The 19,671-nt window shown below is 37.9% G+C and overlaps 1 protein-coding gene across 3 annotated transcripts in view; it reads left to right on the forward strand.

Annotated features, from left to right (window-relative positions):
* Positions 1 to 2,015: 2,015 nt before the first annotated feature.
* Positions 2,016 to 19,671, forward strand: part of LOC130417022 (CAP-Gly domain-containing linker protein 4-like) — a 62,869-nt gene continuing 45,213 nt past the window's right edge. For 2 of the 3 annotated variants that reach the window (XM_056742361.1, XM_056742363.1), the window contains exons 1-3: positions 2,026 to 2,346; positions 8,083 to 8,229; positions 8,757 to 8,896. In XM_056742361.1, the coding sequence (XP_056598339.1) occupies positions 2,178 to 2,346; positions 8,083 to 8,229; positions 8,757 to 8,896 (456 nt within the window). In that variant the 5' untranslated portion in view covers positions 2,026 to 2,177. Of the gene's footprint in view, positions 2,347 to 8,082; positions 8,230 to 8,756; positions 8,897 to 19,671 lie in introns of all 3 variants that reach the window. The other variant, XM_056742362.1, reaches the window with a different exon arrangement.

A 19,671-nucleotide genomic window follows, 5' to 3' on the forward strand; every position in this document is an offset into this window, starting at 1 on the left:
ATCTATCGTTTGATATGAATAGTTTTTGTATTAGTCAAATGTCACGTGACACAGAGTTGTCTAGGCCACCAAAAGACATGTACATTTAGCCATTTTTACTGTTATAGCACCACCTAGTGTCCAAACGCCATGTTATTTTGTATGGGACCTCGGAGTGATGATCTACATATATTTCCCGAGGCATATGATGATATGTTAAGCCGTTCTGGATTTATGGCCATTTAAATGTGATAGGCTCCACCCATTCTTTTATTTTGGCGCCCCTAAGCGACCGTGAAAGGAAATTTCTACTTTTTTTCAATAATTATTTACAAACACTTCCCACAGAAGTCATCTGCATTGTTTTGGTTCCGATCGGTCGAAAATCCAACGACTAGTTTGCGAAGGTAGGTTTTTGACCTCATCAGCGATAACTCACAAACTATTCGATTGACAGAAGTTGTTCCAGAGGCAAAGTTGCTCAGATAGAAGAGTACTATCCTATGATACCAATAGTTTCTGTATATGTCAAATGTCACGTGATACACAATTGTTTAAGCACTCCTAAAGCGTTATTTCGCCCCCCGGTGGCCGAATGAGTTCACATTTCTTACAGACCTTAAAGACCATGAGACGAATAAGCCCAGCGAGCGTTGTTTTGTTCGGCCTCCGTTAACCCGGTCTAATAAGTGCTCAAACTTCATTGGCCAATGGCGGCCATGTTTTTTAAGATACGCCAATGTCCTTTTAGATATTCATGTAGAATGAGACAAAGACACACCATACCAAATAATAAGTCAATCGGGCAAACTGTTGCGTAGTTATGGCCATTTTGTAGCTCATCCAAATTATAGCGCCACCTAGTGGCCAAACGCAGGATTCTTTTTACTGTGACCCCGGATTGAGGGTCTACACATATGTTCCAAGCCCCATGAAGATATCTCAAACAGTTCAGGAGTTATGGCCATTTTAGTTCAATATGTTACTTCCGTTTTGGACATTTTTGCGCCCTCTAGCGATGGGGGATGAAAATTTCAACTTTTTTTGAATAATTATTCATATTCACACTCCACAGAACTCATCAGCGTTGGTTTGGTTCCAATAGGGCAAAAATCCAGGGACTAGTTCATTTTTTATTTTTTTCATAAAATGCTAATTAGCGAAAAAATTTGCATACCGGAAATGAATTCGGAGATATACATTTTTTAAGTTTTGAGCCAGTGATTACTCTGATATAAAATACTTGGGTGTGCAACAAACGGTTTAGGAGTAACATGCGTAAACGCGTTTTTTATCGCTGTAGCGCCACCTATGGGTCGATTTGGCTGGCTCCGTGTATCTGAGTAGCGACAAGGACTACAACCATCTGACCAAGTCTCAGCCCTGTCGGCCTTACGGTTTGGGCTGCAGTATCAGTTCTAGGGAAGAAGTATAATAATAATAATAAAACCAACAAATACAATAGGTTTCTAGCCCTTCGGGCTCGAACCCTAATAAAACTAACAAATACAATAGGTTTCTAGCCCTTCGGGCTCGAACCCTAATAAAACTAACAAATACAATAGGTTTCTAGCCCTTCGGGCTCGAACCCTAATAAAACTAACAAATACAATAGGTTTCTAGCCCTTCGGGCTCGAACCCTAAAAATCCTTACCAAAACAATAGGTTTCTAGCACTTCGTGCTCGAAACCCTAATAATAAAAATCCTTACAAAAACAATAGGTTTTCAGCACTTCGTGCTCGAAACCCTAATTAAACAAAAGTTATATGGGAAAAGAATAATTAAACACATGCTATATGTTAAATAGTGGAACTTGGTCTCGGTTATTATTTAGGCCTACAGGTACACTCACAAATACAACATACTCAAGCCAGCTTTGTTTTTACGTGGCCTATAGAACAGATAAAAAATAAGAAGAAACATATTTGCAACTAATATAAACGGATCAGTCAGAGATAATACAATGCATTAGTAATTCAAAAGAGAAAGGCGCGATTTAAGTGACGTATGCAATACGTCACGTTGTCGGAAGTAGATCGCAACAGAGCCGAAGCTGAATCCACAAGTCAAGATAACACGGAAATATGATCACAAAGCTAGCGATCCAACAAGATAAACTGCGGTTTTTCATTTCACGAAGAGACAGGTACTTTATCGCCTTTTTCAACATGTTTCTATCCATCCGTGGCTGTATGTGATGTTGTTAGAGGATGCATATGCATATGGCTCTCAAGTACTACAATCCGATGCTTCGTTTAGTAAAATATTCCGATTATTTCGGTCAAATGAACGACAAGAAATTCCTTGTGATGTAAAAAACAGAGATATACGATCCATTAGACCTCTCCGTGATCAGTATTTGTTAGGTAATATGGCACCACACGAAAGGTTCTCATAGATGTGCTACATGAAACACAATATGTAGGTTTGATGATAAGCTGCCACACACAATTACTTTGGTGGTACTTATGTAAGATGTGAGATGTTCCGAATGGTGCTTAGACCATGTACTGTAAATGTACCATATTTATGTGATACCTTAAATCATTGAAGTAATTATACTAAGATCGATAATAGTGACATTGAACCATGGTTAAGATTTAAAGGTTTGTGCCTTGACATTCAACAAATAAAGCCTAATAAGCAAAATACAATTCCTTAGTGATTTTACAAAGTTGCCATATAATGCCCGATTTCTCTTAACTATTCACAATAAACAGAAGTGGTTGTTTCACCTTTTGTTAAATATAAACATTTGTAAATAAAAATGCATTTTATGTTTCAAATAATTTATATCGATAGTTTTAGCATTTTTGTGTACATACCATTGTAATGTATTTTAAATCAGAGGCAATTGACCAGTATATGGACTGGGTTTACAGTTTTTATTGGCTTAGCTATCTGTATACATTTTTGGAACATCTACATTTGTATACTTTCACAGTTGTCAGACAGGCCTACATAAGCATTTTGCTGCTGCCCTCACTTTGCTGTTTACTTGTAGGAAAATGAAATCTCCAGCATTGTTGTAGAAGATCAGAAGCTGGCCTAAACCACAAAGCAATAAGAACAGTTTATGTATTTTAAATCATTTACAACACACAGCTTTCTCAATAGATACAAAGCACTGCTTTGTAATCTAATGTAACTGGTAGGGCTGGAGGATTTGGCAAAATTTAAATTAAATTAATTTTGGTCTAAACAATATAATTCCGATAACGATATGAACAACATTACAAAAAGCAAAATGTAAGATATAAACTGAGAGAGTCCTCTGATATGAACAATAAAATGCTGATCAAAATCGTTCTAGATGCCAGCAGTGTGCAATGCTACATATGAAAAGAATAAAATCTTTTTTGTGTTGGCCTGTGCCCTTACCTTGTGTAAGTATCAAATATTAGAATCGTTTTACAAATAAAAGAGAGAATAAATTCTCTAAATGTGCTTCAAAGCATAATTCCATAATTAAATCATGGGCGTATCTTCAAAGCTCATGGGGCACATGCCTGCCATTTCTAGACAGTTTTTTCTTGAAAGCCTGCTTTAGACATATTCATCTTAATCAATAATGTTAATTTATTTATGTCCACTGAATTTTATGTATGAATGTATTTAATTTTTTTAATCAAAACTTTACCATGCACTCCTGCAAGCTGACATTAAGAACCATTTAAATTAGTTTCAGTGTCTTTCATATAGTATGCTTCTGTTTTTTAGCTGTAACAAATTGCTGGTGTTCATTTTCCGACAAAACGTGTATTTAAGATGAATTGAAATGATCCATTTTATCTTCTGCATCATGGCTGTTGCACACGGAATTTAATCCTTGAATTTGAAGTAGGGTGGTACCGATATGTACATTATTGGCCCATAACAGTAACCGATAATTCATAACATTAGAAGCCGGTAATCGATATATAGCTGTGACGGGTGAAGCAATGACACATACACGAGGGGGTTAAACAGATGTGCCCCGGAGGGTATATTTATTGAAAGTCCCCGGGGGAGACGGAAGAAAACAAAACAACAGAGGCGTGACTTCCGGGTTCCCAGGGTTTCCGTGTGACTTCCTTCTGGATTAGGGAGCGTTCTTCTGGTGTCGAGGGTAGCTTCCTCGATGATAGAACTCCGCGGTTCAGTCCTCTTAGTTCCCTTCTGACTCTGCAAAAGAAAGACACTGAGTGAGAAGTCTGTCTGGTTTGGAGACGTTGCTCACCTCCACTCCGTCTTCCTGGGCTCTTTATAGCCCTGTGTTTAAGAGCCTCTGATGTCCGGCAGGTGTGAGGCTCTAATTCCTTTCGTCTCCATGGCGACGCTGATTGCACCAGGGGTGACTCGTCACAATAGCCAATATACAGTATCTAAATATTAATATAAAATTCTCTAAGACTAAAACAAAAGCCAAAAAGTGGACAACTGTTTTTATTTGAAAAAATTGACTGCAGAAAACAAGGTAACCATTAGTTAAAACTTGGTACATTTCTTTTTTTCCCCTGAAAATCATGTACCAAGCCTACTTCAAACTTTTCTGGTATATTTTCTATTTAATAAACAATTATTTAATTATAGATGTTCTTCCAGGGCAACCTAGAATTTTTTTCTTTAGTGTCACATGTCTAACATGTCTAACACAAGCGTTTGTAGAGCCTATTACTTATTGATTTTGATGTTTTTGAGTAGACCTCATAGCCTACAGTATATTAAACAATAAACAAGTCCAGTTCATGATACCTAAACAGTTAACATTTAAAGAATATAGAAACAGATTTAAAGAATGGGAATTAATTTTGAATTTATGCATTTGAAATATTTTCAAACATTACAGCTGTTTTGACCACAACCAAACACACCTGAGGAAGCCATGCATTTTTGCATGAACTAGTGAAGGTCTGGTCATGTTTTTGTCTTGTCACACTGACATTACCTGAGACATGTAAATGCTTTCGGCGACTTGTAGTTTAGATGACTGGATTGCACATTCAATCGTTTACCATGTTGATGCGGGTCAAGCACTGCCACAAATGACAGTACAGGTGTGCAAACTCTAGAGCTGTGGAAAGAGGAAGAAAACGACGCAGCCAGCATTCTGCACATGTTTTTAGATGCGACATGTAAACAACCCCTTACATTTCTATGATAAAACATTTAGCTATTTACATTGCATTCTTTCACAGTTAAACTGACCACGAGCTGGGCTCCTGTCAAAAACTACTCCCGCCTTCTTTCTGACAGTAATGCTTGGCCACCTTCATTTGATCTCAATTGGATTGATGAGCGCTTGTAGAACGCTGAAGTAGATCATATCTGAGATCAGTCATAGCCAGGTGTTTTCTACATAATTGGCAACAATTCAATCAGTTTGCCCTGTTATTCAAAACTTTTATGATACACCATTGAATAATGACACTGTTTACCCACGTATACCCTCGAACACACCTCTGAACACACCCAGTAGCATCTGAGTATGATTTTTAAACAGCTTTGCAGTTCATTATGCTGTGACCTAGAATAAGGGCTAACGTTGGCTGTAAATTGAGGGGGTAATTGTTGCAAGCTGAACGACATACTACTATTAATAACATGTTGCACAATATCTGTAATGTTACTGTGTATGCTAGGAAAATGATAGGGAAACTTTTTGCATTTTCATCCTGAAGCTACAACTAGGGTTGTATATGATATGCACCACTGTAAAAAGAGATTGGTTGGAGAAGCGGGGGATTAAAATTGTATTTGGATCCAAATAATTAATCTAAGTGTAGAAAAATATATATTCTGAGAAAGTAATCACCACAGACTAGAACACATGTATCAAACCTGCCTTGACATTTCTAGTAATCCTGAAGAGCTTGATTATCTGCATTAGATGTGTTTAATAAGAGTTTGAGCTAACTTTGCTTAAGTTTGGCACCCCTGAGCTAGAAAGTCTTTATATGGCACACCGTATGTACAGAAAGTTGAACTCAAACTATGACTTTCAAATCATAATGACCCAAACTATTCGGACACTTAACTTTGTGTCACTTTATTTATCAAATTGTTAGCATATGCTGTCACTGTCAGATGCAGAGAAATTAATTCATGCATTCATGACATCAAGACTGTAATGCACTTTTAGGTGGTTGCCCTGCAGGCCAATTACAAAAACTCCAACTGGTTCAAAACGCGACAGCTCAAGTTCTTACACATACAAAAAAGTATGAGCATATAACCCTGGTTCTGTCAACCTTGCACTGGTTACCTATAAAGCATCGCATTAACTTTAAGATCTTGCTTATTACCTATAAAGCCCTACATGGTCTAGCGCCGCAGTATTTGAGTGAACATCTATTGTATTACAGTCCTCCACGTGCGTCACGCTCTCAGGCGTGCTGTCAGTTTGAAATACCTAGAATTTCAAAATCAAGTGCAGGTGGTAGATCCTTTTCTTATCTAGCGCCTTAACTTTGGAATATTCTTCCCTGCACTGTCCGGGAGGCAGACACACTCTGTCAGTTTAAATCTAGACTAAAGACGCATCTTTTCAATCTTGCATACACTTCACTTCAATAATATTAATCCTCAGAGGATTTAGGCTGCATTATTTAGATCAACCAGAACCAGGATCACATCCAACAACACATGATGTACTTGTTGCATCAAAGAGTGCAGAACAGTACTCTACTCTCAGCCAGTCTTGTCTCTTTGTTCCAAGGTTAACGCAGGATGCAGTTCATGCCCAGACCTGATGGCAGAGCTGAGAATGGGAAGCGGTGACCTGACAAGAGCTGAGATGATAGAGCTGGATAAAGAACGCGGCGACTTGACACGATTTCACTATAAAATTTCAAATGCTATTAGATTGTTAATGATAATCTATAATTTACCTTATTAGTAAGTTTATTTATTTTTTATATAGCCTTGTTGTGCAAGCACTGTTGAGCTTGTGCAGAGGCAGCAGCTTTTGCCAGAGGGGAACTAGAATCCCCTGGTTGGGCCTGGGTTCACCCGAGTTTTTTTTTTTCTTGATTGGAGTTTTGGGTTCCTCGCCACCGTTTGCATACTGCTTTGCGCTATTTGCCTGGCCGGAGGGGCTGCTTTAGAATTCAGAAGTTTTACATAATCAACATTGCATATAGGAATTTACAGTCCGTTAAATATTTGACCTGTGGTTCTCTCGGATTTATCTCAAATGTGTGCTTTCACTGTGCCTGTGTGCGAGTATTTTTGCGTATGTGCGTCGAGGTGTGTAAGTATGTATGCATATTGTGTGTATGGAGCATTTGTATGTCTGTCTTTTGTGTTTTCACCTTTTTTTTGTTTTTACAGGTGTATGACTTTAGTTGTTTTACTTGTAGTCAATGTGTCTCATGTACAGTTGCTTTGTAACAATGTTGTAAAAAGCGCTATATAAATAAAGTTGAGTTGAGTATAACAATAATGGCATATTACAATATTTTTCAGGCGTTATCACAATCCATTATTTTTACTTTCGTTGTGAAAGTATGTAGAAAAATGTATATATATATTTTTTTAACTTGGTGTAAGGTGTGAAATGGTCCTATACACTGAAGTGGTTTCAAACATGTTCAGAGTCTGTTTTCCAAGACATGAGCCCATAGGTTGTTTATATTTAGCAGGCACTTTGGAGAAACAACGTACAACTTGCATTTTTTGTGTGTGTGTTCACTGGGAAAGAACAATTATCTTGCTATGCTAATGCAAGCTACCTGAGCTACAGAGATTTCAGAATAGCACTCACACATTAAATCCCAACAAGCATTATGGCTTTAAAATTAAAAACGTAATTTAGAAAAGGCTCCTATTGGTTGAATTAAAGGGACGTGACAAAGAACCTATTTGTTTGTATGGGTTGGAAGAATATGTTGGAATAGTCCAACTTGACACAGAAACTTCTTGGCCATTTACTGTTGTTCTTGAGTTCTACTCCTGATTTCCATTCACCCAGCATTATCCCTAAAACGTCATGCATTTCTGTAAAATCTGTCACATACCACTTGCTTAATCGACAACACCTCTTTAAACTTGATAGTTACTGACTAGTACTTCGAAATGTTGTTTAAAACCTCTATATAAGACCAAAATATTTTTGTGTTTAGGTGGTGAGGGGGAAATGACCAAGGAGGATGTGCTGAGAGAGTCCTCAGAAGGAGACTTGGTCCAAGGGCGATACAGCATAATTTCACGTTCTTCAGACCGACCGGTAATTCATCCGGTGGCGTCAGCGCCCATGCCTACAGATTGTGGTGAGCAACTGTGGTGCCTTCAGAGTGTGATGTACATGCATGAAAAACTGGTGAATTTGAAATATCCTTTTGATTTTAGTTGAAAAATGTATCATATTTTAAGCAGGTTACACCAAAAGTGCTCACACTGTTAATCTCTGTAATTTCTCGGCCAATAAACACACAATTTATTTAGCTGTTTTCTAAAGTGTAGTTTTATTTACTGAGTGAATTTAAGATCTTACTGTGTAAACTGCTGTAAAAGTTAACTATTGACAAGGTCAAAGAATTTATTTTCCAATTTTCTGCTTGTCAGCACTGATACATCATTTTCCCTCTCAGCCGCCTTTTCATTCACCCCGACGCATCACTTTAATTCACTTCAAACTGAGCTGTTTAACTGAATTTGAGTGATCAGGGCTTTGGCTCCGCACGGCTAAACCTGAAGAGTGATTTGATACATTTTTAATACAAATTTATATTGCCTTGATGCAAATGTTTTGTTTTTTAAGGTTTCTTCAAAGAATGCATTGATTTTGCTGTTTTAGAGTTCTCCTTCTTTGACCCGAATGATCCACAATGTCAAGAGGTTCTGTTGGACCCTGGGACTACGGTGTCCGAGCTCTTCGGTATTCTCAGGCAGTGGGTTCCCCAAGTCCAGCGGAACATTAGTTTGATAGGCAACGAGGTCAGTGTTAAAATGCTTATTTTCTTAAAAAAAACATGAAATTATGTTCACAGCACATTTAACTGCAATATAATGGTATTTAGGATTGAAATAAAATATTAAGCAGAAAATAATGTCAAGGAGAAATTGTTTTTCAAGAAGATTTAATTTGATTGTAAGTAGAGCTGCACGATTCTGGATAAATTGAGGATCCTGATTCTTTTGTTTCAAATAGAGATTGCAATTCTTTTACGATTCCGAATGATGACTAAAAGTAATACATAATTTACTAGAGGTTCTGACAAAAAATAGTTTATGTAGGTATGTAATATAGGACTTTGCTTCAAAATTATTACATATTTCATGGTTAACCTACAGTAACTATGGAGAGAAATGTTTAACCACAGATTCCATAAGTAAACTAAAGTGTTTCTTCAATTTTTTACTTTAAATGCAAAAGTTCATAACAAATTCATAAGGTAACACTTTTTTATTTGATACATTTGCTTTACAGAAAGACACTACTGATAAACATAAAAACGCAGTATTCTCACCTGTAAACAGTTTAAAATAACCTGAAAACATGAAATGATGGGCAACTTGACGAAAAGCTTGAATAGCGCACCTTCATCCTTTCATCCTTCAATCTTTTCATTAATGAGATCGTCTGGTGTTTCGAATCGAGATCGGGATCTTTTAACGATTAATCGTGCAGCTCTAATTGTAAGGGTGTGGAAATATGATATTGTTAGTAGTGCCTTGCTAAGGCAAGCATGACTGTTGTTATTTTTTCTCGTAGTCTGGAGACTTAACCAAATCCTTCTCACTAATCTTAAAACTTTGGAGCTCAACTCGTCCCAGGCCGTTTGCAATTTATACATGAATGATCTCTCAATTTGAAGGGTTTGTTGAGGAAAACTGTGCTTACATTTTAATGCGCAACCTAGATTACCATTTTTTCCACACAACACAATTTTGTGTACCAGTACCATCAGTGGTGTATGCATTGTTCTCATGCATTTGCAAAGCTTTGGGCTATATATTATGTACAGAAGCCCTTCTCAAAGTCCGGACCGGGAGATAATTTTTTTATCCAACTGCCAAACGAAAATGTGTACACACACTCACACAGGCGCAACACGGGCACAAACCAGTGTAGAGGGCCGATAACATAGAAAGCGTTTATGCGTTAAGCCTTTTTTTAATTGTTTTCAGTTGGCAGAGAGCGTTTTGCGCACGTCGAGCACCTCGCGTTTTGCCGCCTTTAGTAGTATTTTTAGACTTAAAGCGCGTAGATTAAATTTTGCAGGCACCGCCCCTCGAGTTCGTGGTTTTGCTTTGCTCTAAAATTTACATTGAAGTAATATATCAGAAACATAAAATATGTAAATGGGAACGTTTTTTTGCATTTTGTTGTATAAAAATGCAGCACTGGATGTAAAGGTCTATACACATACAAAATTTTGTATGTGTATAGGGTTAGTGTTAGGTAGTGTTTTTTTTTTATTTGCCGCTCGTTTGTATAGTGTCTCTGAATTGTTAAAAAAGGCCTCTCAAAATGTTTGCTACGGATCCGAAAAATGCAGAAAATCGAACCTAGTCCGATTTTTTTTATGAAGGACAAAAATATCAGAGGCAGTGTGTAAACATGATTGACGCAACGTGAGGTCATATTTATTTTTTAACATGTGGAAATTACTGATGTAAATTTCAGAGTCAATGTTTAGCGGTCTTAACCGTTAAGACCGTGAACGAAAGTACGACTAGATGACGTCACGAATATGATGATAAGCATTAGAAGAGTTGATTAGCAAAAAATTACTTTTTCATTAAATGTTGTGCATTCAAATGAAACTGCAGTTGGGTTCTTTTGATTAAATAATAATATAAAATACAGCTAACTAACACAATAAAACGGAGTTATCTGTTTTTTGCAAATAAACTCTTCATACAGAGTTGATCGAAAGCTGTTTTTAATGTTTATTAAAAGCAAGTTTTGTGATGACAATTGTACCGTCTGGACCTTTGACGTTGATGAGAATTCCGTTTCGGACCTTTGAATCTAAACTTTGAGTTCCCCCTGATAAACAGTATATTATAAATTGTGTGATTACAATGGAATTATAGGAAACATTTTATACACGGCTTCATGTTTACAGCACGAATAACTGCGTTCCAAGCGGCTGCACTTCTCATGCCCAGCTGAACGAACAGAATGTTTTATTATTTTGGGATTTTTTTGGTCACAGCATATTTCTTTTATTTAGATACCGAGTGTTAATTCTGATGAGTTTTGATAAATGTGTTAAAAATCCATGCCCTCTGGAGACAAAAGTAATAAAATATTTCAAAAGCGTTTAAAAAAAAACATGAATATATGAATAAACATACTTCAATGTAAAATTGAATAATAGCATTTTCACAATTACAATATCAAGGGACATATAGAAAAGGCTAATTATTTTTGTCATGATGGTGTAGCCCCAAAGAGAACAAATGTTAGAACAAATGTGTTACTATTTTTTTCCTATGACGACATTGATAGGTTGAACACCCCCTCCATAGAAATATTTCACAACTATTTCTCTAGCCCCGCCCACTGGTTCGCGCATGACAATTCTGAAGTAACACAAGCGGCGCGGAACCAGATAGAGCAAGCAAGCAATATAAACATGCTGTTAAAGATCTCAAAATACTCTGCAGTCAGTGCCTAGTAGTTTGTATAGCCTATAGTTGTATTTCTTTTAATGATATATGACCGTGCCTGTCAGCATTTGAGACCTGCGATTGCGGTGATCTTCTGTCCGGTTCGCGATCACGGGTCTCAAATGCTAACAGGCTGGGTCTTATGTCATTAAACGCAATATAATGTAGGCTTTACAAACTACACGCAAAGCCTTGCCATCACATCCGGGAAATAAGTCAGTAAATTTGTGTTAAATCCTCCTATGCGAATGCGTCACATGAAATACTGATGTGGGGAGGTAATTTATAAATCACAGGAGGTCACAAGATAATACTGATGCCCTGCGAAAACTGTGAATGGTGCTAATGTGTAACCTATCGTTACCTAATTACCTAATTGGAAGAATAAGATACCAAGGCATTTTCCAGCCCGAGAGTGCCACAGTACTTCCAGGTTTTTCCACATGGATGGGTCGAGTTTGGGCTGAACAGTCTCATAAATGACCATTTTTGAAGGATTGAGTTAAGATATTATGACAACAGTCAAAATACTGAATGTGTTCATGATGAAAATGCATCTACACGCGTATGAGAAAGTCAACTTAAAGGAGAGGTTGTTCGAATGGTTTCACTAGATGTTAAATAATTCTCTGGTGTCCCAAGAGTGTGTTTGTGAAGTTTTAGCTAAAAAACACCACAGGTCTTTAATATACCATGTGCTACATGCCCACTTTTGCATGCGAGGAGAAAAGCACTGTTTTGGTGTGTGTCTCTTTAAGTGCAAGAGAGCTGCTAGTCTCCGTCCCCTTTTCAGCAGAAACTGTGCAGTAAGTGAACGAGAAACAAGGTCTCGTCTTCGAACACCAAACACATTGTTTCCGAAAAGCACACCGTTTAATCCAAAGAAGGTATTTTAATATGAATTCCAAAGGAAAGACAGTAACCAGGAGCAGAACATACATTAACATTAAACAATTGCAGACATCAAACTGAGGGACACACAGGGCTTAATTACATGGGGAAACCCAATCAAGGGAAACTGAATCAGGTGAGGGACTAATAACTAAAAAGGACATTAGGAACAGAAGGCAGAAACAAAACAGAGTAAAACCGTGACATTATCCCCCATCCAAGAGTTGCGTCCTCGCACCTAAACAGTACAAGGTGGAAAAGGGGGGTGGACGTCCTTGGGAATGGGAAGGGAATGGAATGGGAAGCCTCCAAGATGATACGCCCGGCTCGGGAGGTCTGAAGGGTGCCCTCCGCACCGGAAGCCTGGAAGGAGCCAGATGACTGTCCTGTCTGTGCCGGCCCTTCCATCCCTATACTGCTCCCCACCGAAAAAATGATGTGACGTGTCCAGGTGTTCTGTGCTGTCATCGGGACAGGGGTTCTGAACAGGCTTCGGGACAGGACCGGCTCGGAGACCACAGGGAGGCCGGTCGGGACCAGCTCGGAGACCACAGGGAGGCAGGTCGGGACCGGTTCGGAGACCACAGGGGACCGGTTCGGAGACCACAGGGGACCGGTTCGGAGACCACAGGGGACCGGTTCGGAGACCACAGGGGACCGGTTCGGAGACCACAGGGGACCGGTTCGGAGACCACAGGGAGGCCAGACGGGACCGGCTCGGAGACCACAGGGAGGCAAGACAGGACTGGCTCAAAGAAGATCTGGGCACCGCTCTCTGGAGGCTGGATAGCCGGCTTTTGCGGCTAGGCGGTGGAGGAGTGAGTCGTGATATCCAGGTGAGTTGGAGCGCATCCCTGTCAAAAGGCCGATACTGGGCGATCCTCGCTCAAGTCCTCATCAGCTACCCCTCTGTGTCGGGAAGCATGATGAGGACAAGCAGATCGTCGTCCAGACCGGTCAAAAATGCGAGGTAAAGGGATAATTTGCTCCAACTCACCCATAGCACAACTCCAGGAACTCTTCCACATAACTCTCCAGATCTCAGATCCATGAGGATGGCCTCTGGAGAGAATTCGTAGCCGTCCATGACGAGGGTCTGCTATTCTGTCATGTGTGGTGGCAGGCAAGAGCGTATTCGAACTAGGGCTGCAACAAACGATTATTTTGATAGTCGACTAATCTAACGATTATTAGATCGATTAATCGACTAATCGGCTATTATTTCAATGACTAATCAGTAAGTTTTTAATGATTATTCAGATTTTGCAACTAGTTAAAACATTTAGTTATAGATAATTTACGTAAAGAATAAAATCAATTCAGAAATTTGCTTTAATGAACTTGAACCAACTGGTTACTCTCTTTAAGTTTGCTGATTATGTCCATCTCGAATCACACAAATACTCTCTCTCTAGAAACTTTTAAATACAAATAAAAATAAATAAATCAGGTACATTAAAGGCAATTTTTTTTTAATGTAAACGAATCTCTTGACACAAGCATTAAGCAGCATTTATATGACAACAGTTCAGTTTAACTCTATCCCCGTCAGCCTTTAAAAAAAAAGTTGCCAGCCTACGCCAGCGTTTTTTACATTTTAACCAAACTTTGATGGCTCACACTATATTTCTGTAAAGAATATATGGACAAACAATATGTCAAATGAAAGAACACAGTCTCTGCTTTTAAACAAAGGAAACCGTATTATTCAATCTTGATTTGATCTTTTTTTATCACTCCTTAGATGTGGGTAGGTTTCTTCAAAAATGCATCACTTTGATTAAAATATAATTTTGAGTCAGTTATTTTTTTTTGTCAAAGATTGCGCACAGATTACACTCAGAACAATCATTAAAAACCGATAAGAAATAAACTTAGGTTCTAGGATTCAGTATTTTCCCGAAAAGTGTGTAACAGCGCCACCTGCTGTACAACAGTATAACCACTTATTGACGTTATAACTTGTTTGGCGGGGAACCGTTTTTTTTAAATGACGAGATAAATCATCAATCATGTCTGTGAAAGAGTTAATGAAAAAGTCTAGATATAAGACTCCTATCACTTAACTTCCCTCTCATATAAGGATTTACCGCTCATGTAATACCTAATAGTGTTATAATAATCAAAACAGGCTTGACTTTTAAACTCGATCAAAGCTTTTTACTTTGCAAAACAAATAATAACATAACTGTAATTATATGATTATTGTTGTTATTATCGTTACTGTTATTATTGCATTCTCTCATAAAAAGATTTAGCGCTTAATTAGTTAGTTAGGTCTAGATTGAGAACACTCGCCTCTCTTCTGCTCATTCTCCGGGATGTTTCCTTTTAAATACTCCAGCATGCAGGTTGTGCTGATGTGAAAGGCAAGTTCCGCCTTGCTTGCATTACACAACCGCATTTTGTCGTTTTCAATTTGGTAAATCTTTCCCACACTTTACTTGTTCGCATTCGTTTATACTCCGCCATAATTCTCACTGCGTGTCCTTCTACTGCGATAGCATTCGGGAAGACTGCATTACACTCTAGCGCTACAGAAACGTAGCGGTCAAATTGTGATATTGCAGGCCCTTAAATTAAGTCACGTAATCAAACGACTACTCGACAACAAGAATATTTGTCGACAATTTTTTATTGTCGACGTTGTCGACAATGTCGACTAATCGTTTCAGCCCTAATTCGAACAGGTAATCCAAAGAAGGTATTTTAATAGGAAATCTGAAGGAAAAACAGGAACCAGGAACAGTAACATTAAACAATAGCAAACATCAAACTGAGGAACACACAGGGCTTAAATATATGGGGAAACGTAATCAAGGGGAACTGAATCAGGTGAGGGACGAAATAACTAATAAGGACATTAGAAACAGAAGGCAAAAATAAAACAAAACAGAGTAAAACCGTGACAAAGATGTTCAGCATAGAGCATGTGAGCGAAGCAGAGTCACTCACGGAATAAGCAAACGATCCGCTCACATTACGCTCACAGGTAAACCAAATCCCGCTCAGATATAAAAAAATGTGTATAGGAAGCCTAATTGTTTTCAGTTTATAATAAACTTCTTGAATAAATGTCTCAGTTTAATTAGTAGGATGAAAAGGAGCAGTTATGTTTTAGTCCGATTCTGTGACATTACAGCCAATATTTTTTGTAATTTTTATTAAAAGAGTGCCTAAAATTATTTCATAATAACTGATAATGCATATTTGATTTCACTTACTTTATTTCCGTGAACATATACAGGCCTTTGAAAAAGTTTTTTTTGCATATTTGTCATGCTTGAATGATTCAGATCATCAAACTAATTTTATATTACTCAAAGAAAAAAAGAAGAGTAAATTCAAAATGCAGTTTTTAAATGATGGTTTTATTTATTAAGGGAACATCCAATCCAAACATTTCTGACCCTATGTGAAAAAAGTAATTGCCTCCCTTGGTAAATCATGAATTAACTGTGATGAATTGAATAACTGAGTTAAATTTCACTAGCCACACTCAAGCCTGATTACTGAGACCTGTTGAATCAAGAAATAACTTAAGTAGAACCTGTCTGACAAGCTGAAGTAGTCTAAAAGATCTCAAATAGCAACACATCATGCTGCGATCTAAAGAAATTCAAGAACAGATGAGAAACAAAGTAATCTAAAAAGGGTTACAAAGCCATTTCTAAGGCTTTGGGAATCAAGCGAACCACAGGGAGACCCATTATCCACAAATGGAGAAACCATGGAACAGTGGTAAACCGTCCCAAGAGTCCAAAAAATTGAAAAAAAGAAAATGTCCGGCCATCCGCTTGTGACCTGAAGCTTAAACGTCAAACCTCAATCGTAACAGCATTTTTGAATGTACTTTTTAGAAACTTGGACAAAGTAGCTGCATCTTCGAAGGCTGCATGGAAAAGCATGCAGCCTTCGAAGGCAACTGTTACATTGGGTAAGTGACATAATGTTTTCTTAAGACTAATAAATATAAATGTTATAATGTTTTTTTAACTGAAATTACCCTGTATCTAACCTCTTGTTGCCTACAAATCTCCGTCAATGGACGAGGCTTTTGTAGTTGACACACATGCCCTTTAGGAGATAACTGTAAGCTATGCAAAATAAAAATAATAATTAACAAACGTAAATGATTTAAAGCCCACTAATCCGGAAAATCACCACAAAAAAACACAACAGCCATACTGAATAGGCAGTTGGCGCTCTCCTAGAAAAGTGATGTCACTCTGATAACGCCCGTCCCATGAACACGCACAGACTCCGCCTTTTGAACGTTGATTCCACCTTCCGCCAAAGACATGCTGTCTGCCATTTTCACGCAAGAGCATTTGAAGCCAGTGATAAGATTGATCCGAAAATACATTGTCGAATGTAAAAACGAACATAGAAGTCTTCATTTACTCCTGACATCTGAGCCTCTGAAGACACTGCGGATTGGATTTCTCAACGGACATCTGGTCAAGTCACTTTACACCCATGATGCTTCACAAACGAATGTTATTAAAATTGGTCCTTGTTGACAAATGAATGTCAAAAGAATAAACTGCAGTAAATTGTGTTTATACTGTTTGAGATACTGAAATAGAATGTTTTGGCTGCGTAATTGTAATGCAATTGAAAACTATTAAATGGTCACATGTAATTGAAGTTTAAATATATAACTACCATATATAAACTTAACCAAAATTTTTTATTTTCCTAATTTAGTGGAAATATGTTGTTGTGCTTGGGAAAGAAAATGGGATTGGGTGTGGTGTGAGCACGGGGTTGGGGGTCCATGAGGATGGTTTGAGATATGATGGGGAGATATTTGGAAATAACAACATAGCGAAACCGTGGTATTTTCGATAATGTTATTATAACGCCTAAATATCACAACGGCCCATGCCTATTGTGCATTCACTCATGGAGCCCATGTTTTCAGTTTTCACCTATATGATGCGTTAATCATTAAAGACGTAACACGTTTGTCCATTCAATCAGAAAACAGAGTGCTCAGTTTTTAAACATAATAAACAAATGACGCGTTTGTCTTGTGTACTCTCACTTATACAAAACAATGTGTTTGGTCTTTAAAGATGAGACAGTGTTTCTCATTCGCTTAACTCTTTCACCCCCATTGACGAGTTATCTCGTCATTTAAAAAAAAAAACTTCCCCGCCAAAGAAGGGTTATTACGGTAATAAGTGTTTGAACTGTTGTACAGCAGGTGGCGCTATTACACACCTTTTGGAAAAAGTACAGAATCCCAGAACCTAGAACGTATATGTTTTAGCGGTTTTTAATCATTGTTCTGAGTGAAATCTGGGCGGAATCTTTAACAAAAAAAGTTAATTATCTCCGCTGTTTAATCAAAATTATGCATTTTTTTAAAAACTTACCCACATCTACGGAGTGATAAAAAATGAACAAATGGAGATAGAAGAATACGGTTTCTTTTGTTTAAAAGCTGAGACTCTGTTCTTTCATTTGACATAATGTTTGTCCATATATTCTTTACAGAAAATGTACTGTGAGCCATTAAATTTGGGTGAAAATGTAAAAAAACGCTGGCGTAGGCTGGCAACTTTTTTTTTTAAAGGCTGGCGGGGAATGAGTTAATGGCCTTTCAGTTAAGTTTTTCTGTTGGAAGCACCGCTTCGCACAGCTCTGCGCTTTCTGCTGGAAAGGGGGCAGAGACCAGTAACTCATTTGCATAATTTGCATAGTCTTTCCTAACAGGCAAAAATAGACTTGTATGGCACAGTATAATAAAAGATCTGATGTGTATTTTAAGCTGAAACTTCACATACACATTCTTTGGAGTCCTAAGATTTATATTACATGTCGTAAAACGGCTAGATTAAAGGGCCTTTAAAACTGAAAGACAACAAACATTACACTGACAATAAGAACAATCAAGCATAAAATTTAATTCACATTTTGACTCGCATCTAAATAATCCTTTACTTAAAGCAACACGTTGCTCTGGAACCATCTAGATCAGTGGTTCCCAAAGTGGGAGTCGCGACCCCCCGGGGGGTCGCGTAGTGGGGGGAGGGGGGTCGCGAGATGATTTGCAGAAACTTAATTAAAAATAAAAAATTGTATATGTTAAAAAAGGTTGTAATGATGCGAGTATAAATTTAGGATAATTAAAATAAACTGGAAATAAAACTTCCCGACCAATATGACTGGATAAGGTCACCATTTAATGTAACCACGGAAAATAATCTGGCGTCAGATATGGAAGATGCGCTGATAGAACTTTCATCCGATCGAATCCTGAGGACGGCATTTGACAGCAAGACGCTGGATGAGTTCTGGGTTTCTGTTGCGCTGGAATATCCACAGTCGTCGAAAGCCGCGTTGGATGTACTCATGCAAAATTGGGTCAACGTATTTATGCGAAAAGACATTCTCCGCGCTGACTTACATTAAGAATAAACACAGTTCACGGCTTAACGTGGAAGACGATCTGCTTTGCTCCGCGCACAGCGCCCATCCATCACATTAGGCGTTTTTTCTGAATACAGAGTTATTGTTGTATGCGTGTTACAGATAGCTTGTTCGTATTCTGTCTTTAGGCATTTCACAGTTATGGGATGTATTTGTTTTTGTCCATAATTTGTTAATAAAATAGCCTGGCTTAGAGATTGTGTTCCTTTTTGTTTTAGCTCTGTCAGTATGTAACCAAATCGCAAATCCTTACAAGCTGTCGGAGGAAAACACAAAGAGGAGAAAGGAGGGGGGGGTCGCGGGTCGTCAGCAGTCTAATATTGGGGGTCGTGGTCTGAAAAGTTTGGGAACCCCTGATCTAGATGTCAAAAAAAAAATGTAACACGCAAATGCAGTGTGTTTTTTACTAACCAAATGAATGATAAACAAAAATCAAGCATGATAAATGTAGTTTACTCAAGAAAGCAAATCATATGAAAATAATAATTCTCCAAATGTGCTGACACAACTTTTACATATTATCTTAGGCAAAGGAAATACAGTGGATTGCAGTGGTGCGTATTAAAGCCGAGACTCATATAAACACTTTACCGTTTTGTGACTGTAAGTCATTCCCTGTAAATGATAATGAGCTTTAAATAAGTGTATATTTTGTGTAGGAACCCGTACAGTAGTGAAATATGAATATTTACATATGATTTAACAGTTTATTGTAACAAATAACACACATCTAGAAGTGTATATTAATGTGTCTCTAT

This window comes from Triplophysa dalaica, unplaced genomic scaffold (assembly GCF_015846415.1).
Source record: "Triplophysa dalaica isolate WHDGS20190420 unplaced genomic scaffold, ASM1584641v1 Contig8, whole genome shotgun sequence".
Classification (NCBI taxonomy): Eukaryota; Metazoa; Chordata; class Actinopteri; order Cypriniformes; family Nemacheilidae; genus Triplophysa; species Triplophysa dalaica.